The sequence below is a fragment of the Ceratina calcarata genome, unplaced genomic scaffold, assembly GCF_001652005.2.
Source record: "Ceratina calcarata isolate Rehan_Ccalc_2016 unplaced genomic scaffold, ASM165200v1 scaffold340, whole genome shotgun sequence".
Lineage (NCBI taxonomy): Eukaryota > Metazoa > Arthropoda > Insecta > Hymenoptera > Apidae > Ceratina > Ceratina calcarata.
In genome coordinates this window covers 32,495-36,835 of record NW_017156829.1, presented here as the reverse complement: position 1 = coordinate 36,835, position 4,341 = coordinate 32,495, and the positions used below count along the sequence as shown (strand labels likewise).

The 4,341-nt window shown below is 41.2% G+C and overlaps 1 protein-coding gene across 4 annotated transcripts in view; it reads right to left on the bottom strand.

Moving 5' to 3' along the window:
* Positions 1-3,017, bottom strand: part of wun (wunen) — a 44,179-nt gene extending 41,162 nt beyond the window's left edge. For all 4 annotated transcript variants that reach the window (XM_018024815.2, XM_026813598.1, XM_026813599.1 and 1 more), the window contains exon 1: positions 2,688-3,017. In XM_018024815.2, the coding sequence (XP_017880304.1) occupies positions 2,688-2,751 (64 nt within the window). In that variant the 5' untranslated portion in view covers positions 2,752-3,017. The remainder of the gene's footprint in view (positions 1-2,687) is intronic.
* Positions 3,018-4,341: the final 1,324 nt, after the last annotated feature.

Below are 4,341 nucleotides of genomic sequence, written 5' to 3'. Positions count from 1 at the left end.
CATGTGAAAGTTTTTATTATACACTGTATAAATTGAATATTGACTCCACGAACCTGATCGTACGCCCTGCGTCGTAACAGTGGTTTTACAACCTCGTTACACGGCCCTAAAGTGTATTTAGCACCGACAAGCAGAACAAAACTATAGCGGCTACCGGTGACCTTCCATTCAGTCATTGAGTCGAGGTATTTTTCAGCGGCTAATCCGCATTCGGTTGAATGGATTGGATCCGTAGCATGTGTTACTACGGGGAGGCCTGGTGACACACACAGGTTCCGACGAAATTGCCTCTAATGCCCTACAAGTGTCTCGGACCAGTTCGTCCCGCTTAACGAACTTTGAAAGGGTCCAGTTATTAGAGAGAATCCTGAAAGACACGCGGCGTGACACCACCGTTATTTATCAGGCTAAACAGCGAGGAGAATAGCTAACTAAATGAACAACATCAAAAGGCACCGACAGGAATACTTTCTGTATTTGTATCAGCTATTGTGTCGATCATTAGATGAAACATTATATCAGACATCGAATGATGCATTGGAACAATTATTATATTCATTTATATTATTAAACCGCAAAAGAATTTCACTTTATCTGACCTTAATCCTTCATATATTTGAACTCGAACGAAATCATGAGGATCCGGTTGTAAACGTGAAATTTAAAATTGTGTCAGGATATATTTTTGCCAGCAGCGTGACGAGTCATACTCGAAAAGAAACCGTGTGTTTTTTCGTAAGAACGGACGCACGTAGCTCTTCAATTAGGCTGCACGGTACGGCGAGGATCTCCTCGGTTTATTTGAGATAGAAACATAAACGAGTGCAAGCGTGAAAGTACGTGTATTTGCACTGACTTCTCCGTATCGCTGTACAAACACCCGCAATACGAAAAATCGTGTCAGTCTCGTGCAAAAACCTAAAATTAACATTTTCAACCTCAGTTGTTCATTTACGTGCACACGTACCTCTGGCCGTTTCTTGTTACGGTATCTTTCACTGTGAATGATTGATTCAATCCAATAAATTTCTCATTCACATCAATTTCAATAAAATTGTATTGGCATCGTGATAAGCGAGCCGATAAGAGGGCAGAGTAAATGGAAAAAGAATTGTGGGTAACAAACTGCGCAATTCGTATTACATTATTCACGTGCCGTGTGAAAACGAGCGCTGGAACAAAGGGAGAGGAGAACAAAATAGACACCTGCGAGCAACTTTCGAGCAGCGAAAATGCCCTCGGCCTACTTCCCGCTCGCGAATAATACTCATTTCTGCATTATCTGGTTTTCATCTGCCCGCGGTCCATTCTTTTCTCTCACTTTTTGTCCCTTTACATCGGCGAACGTGAACATTGTCTCTTGTTTCAGAAAAAACCGCGTAGATCAATTCTTGGTACGCTTCTACTTCTTCTTTTCTTCTTGCAGATCATAAATTTTCTTTACTCTCAACACTGCAAGATTGCCTCCAACTGTAAACGATCGCGGGTGGACGGGGCATAAATCTCGTTTTCAGTAATAAATTTTGTTGCGACCAAATGGACTCGTTGATGTGAAACAAAAAATCCTTAAAATAACTGAAGGTGCCTTTAAAAATGTAATTTTTCGGCTATTAAAAAAATGCAATTCTCTGTTTATCCGCCCATCATTAAACTATCATAACGGTGTATGTACCAGATAGCCCGTTAAACGAAACCGTGTCACCACTTCTCAGATTAAATCGATCGAGCTAAAGGGTGTTACTGGCCCCTCCTGTTTACCAAGAGAATGCCAACTATTTTTCTTGTGGAACGTCCCGGGACGAAAATATTTCGCCAAACAACCCATACGTCCTTCCCACAGCAAACAACCAAAGAATTCCTCTCGTGGGCACGTATACGCGAAGATAACACGCAGAATTACGACAGTGAGACGTGCACAAAAATAAAAGGAATTAAATCAATCCTAGGTTTGGTTACTTCAATAAATACTTCGTGAATTCCTACGAGTAGACATTCCATTGATATTGCAAGAATTTAAAACAGTGAGACTGACTTTGTACCGAGCGTAAAATAAAACGTATCAAATATACTGTGACGACATTTAGCACGTTTCGTAAGTTTGTTTAGATCCCCGCAAATTGAGTTAGAACGTGAAAGGGGAACGATTTGCGCAACGAAAATCTGCATTTAATGTCAATTAGGTAACGGCTTCTCGGAAGCTTATCGAGAGACAATAACCTACTGCATTCCATATTGGAAAGCGATTTCGCGGTAAGAGTTTATCTCAACCTCAACCGGAGCATCGCTCGGGACTAATTAGATGCGATGGTGGTAATGACAATGCGGCGTTAACGCGATCCCAAGCACCTGCCAATTTAAAGGTTAGCAGAGATGAGACGAGCCGCGTGCGGCGCCCCGACTGTCAATCTGACAGCCACGACCGATATAACGTAATCATCGTTCATTGTACCCTTCCACCGCGAATACAAAGGAATCTCTCGAGGTCTCGTTTGCCGCTCGAATCCTCAAAAACAGAGTCTACCGAACGTGTATTCAAACTCCATTTGTACAAACTTTACGTAACAGAGTTATTTATCAGTAATTACGTACTTGCATTTAAGATAATGCAATTTAAGATAATAGAATCTATTACGTCGCATAGATAGAGTTCGAGTGTAGTTGTGTATAAAAAATGTGAATAAGCTTACCGATCAGCAGGCAGACGAAATCGATGATGATCTTCCGTAAAATCATTTTCGACGATCGATCCATGACGATTCGGTTCACGATGCGCCCTTCACTCTTTCTCTAAGCAGTTTGCCGAAGGACGATCAACAATGGCAATGACGATTTACGCGCACGATAGAAGGAAACAATTGGCGCGTTGCGTTCGTGTAGAAAAACGGAGGGAAAGAACCATCCCGACCGGCGGTTCGGAATGGACTGGACGACGCTTCGCGAATCGAATCAGTAGACCAGGAACAAGGTACACGACCGGCTCGATCGAGGTCCGCGGGACGACTGCGGCTGCGCTGGCTCCGCCGCGCATCGACGCACGTGCCTCTCGAATCAAGACTTACAGTTTTAATAATGGGCGCTCATTGTAACATGAAATAAACATGAAACATAAGTCTCTCCTCTCCTCCATGAAAGATGAATGAACCGTTCACCTTTCCAATTACGCTCGTTCGCTGAACAATCGCCGCCCTGCATACCTAATTGACCGTTGTACATATACGCGCAGTCTTGACGGAATCAATCATACGAAACTCAATGTTCTTCCGAAAATCTTTTGTTCAAATTCGATATAAGAGGTACGCGTAGAAACGAACAATAAAGCGTTTAAAAAATCGTCAATTTCTATAGCGACAAACCTGATTGAATTTCCATTTACGTTTCATGAACTACTTACTTCGGGTCATAAAAGTTGACGAAACAATTGTAGGGAATCCCGAAGGGTTGGTAAGAGGTCATTACTCTAAGCTGTCCTTATCTAACAACTGAGGTCTGCTAATACTTAGTCGAAACAGGTCGTGAAAATAGTTGGGACGTACCGTGAAGTGAAAGGGAAGATAAGATTACAAAAAATATGGAAGTAAGGGTAAATATTGTTTAAGGGAAACAAGCGTATGTAATACCTTTCTTTTGCCCCGTCGTAAAGCAAACCGCAGATACCTGAACGCACATCTTCCAGACGTTTATCTCGCGAGAACAGTAGATTTCATTCAAAGGAGAGTTCAACTTCAGTTGTAATTTAGTACGGTTCCAATCAAATTTATATGCTCTCCTTCCTTATCTGAATTTTTTAAAGAACAAAAGTAATTTCTGTTTAGTTATTATAACGTGCATTCATATAAAAATATGATGTACACGTTGACAGAATTAAGATTGCGACATCCACTTCGTCGTATGACATTTGAGTACTCGAACAACGACTTGTTACCATTGTAATCAATGAGATTTTATGAGATAACGAAATCCTATTGTTGATAGTTTCGGTATGAAAAAAATACGGGTCGGTGTCTCTGATTCAGCGATTCAATCTCGCATCTATGATTCACGCCGCGTGGTGAGACTGCAAATCTAAGAGCGTCGATGATTTGGATATCAACGATCAAGTAGGTGCGGCGTTTCGTGTGTTGGACGCGTGACAGAAAACACTTGGCGATAGTTGAAGATGAGGTCAACGTGTAATTTACGCTGTCACAACACTATTAATGTATTATTAGGTGTTTAAATTAATTCATTTCTATTTTTTTATTTAAGTCTTTAAGGCTTTTATCTGTACGTTTAATTTAGAGAAATGAGTACTTCGTAATGCGTCTATAATAAGGAAGTATGAATTTCGTAAGCACAGGAGGA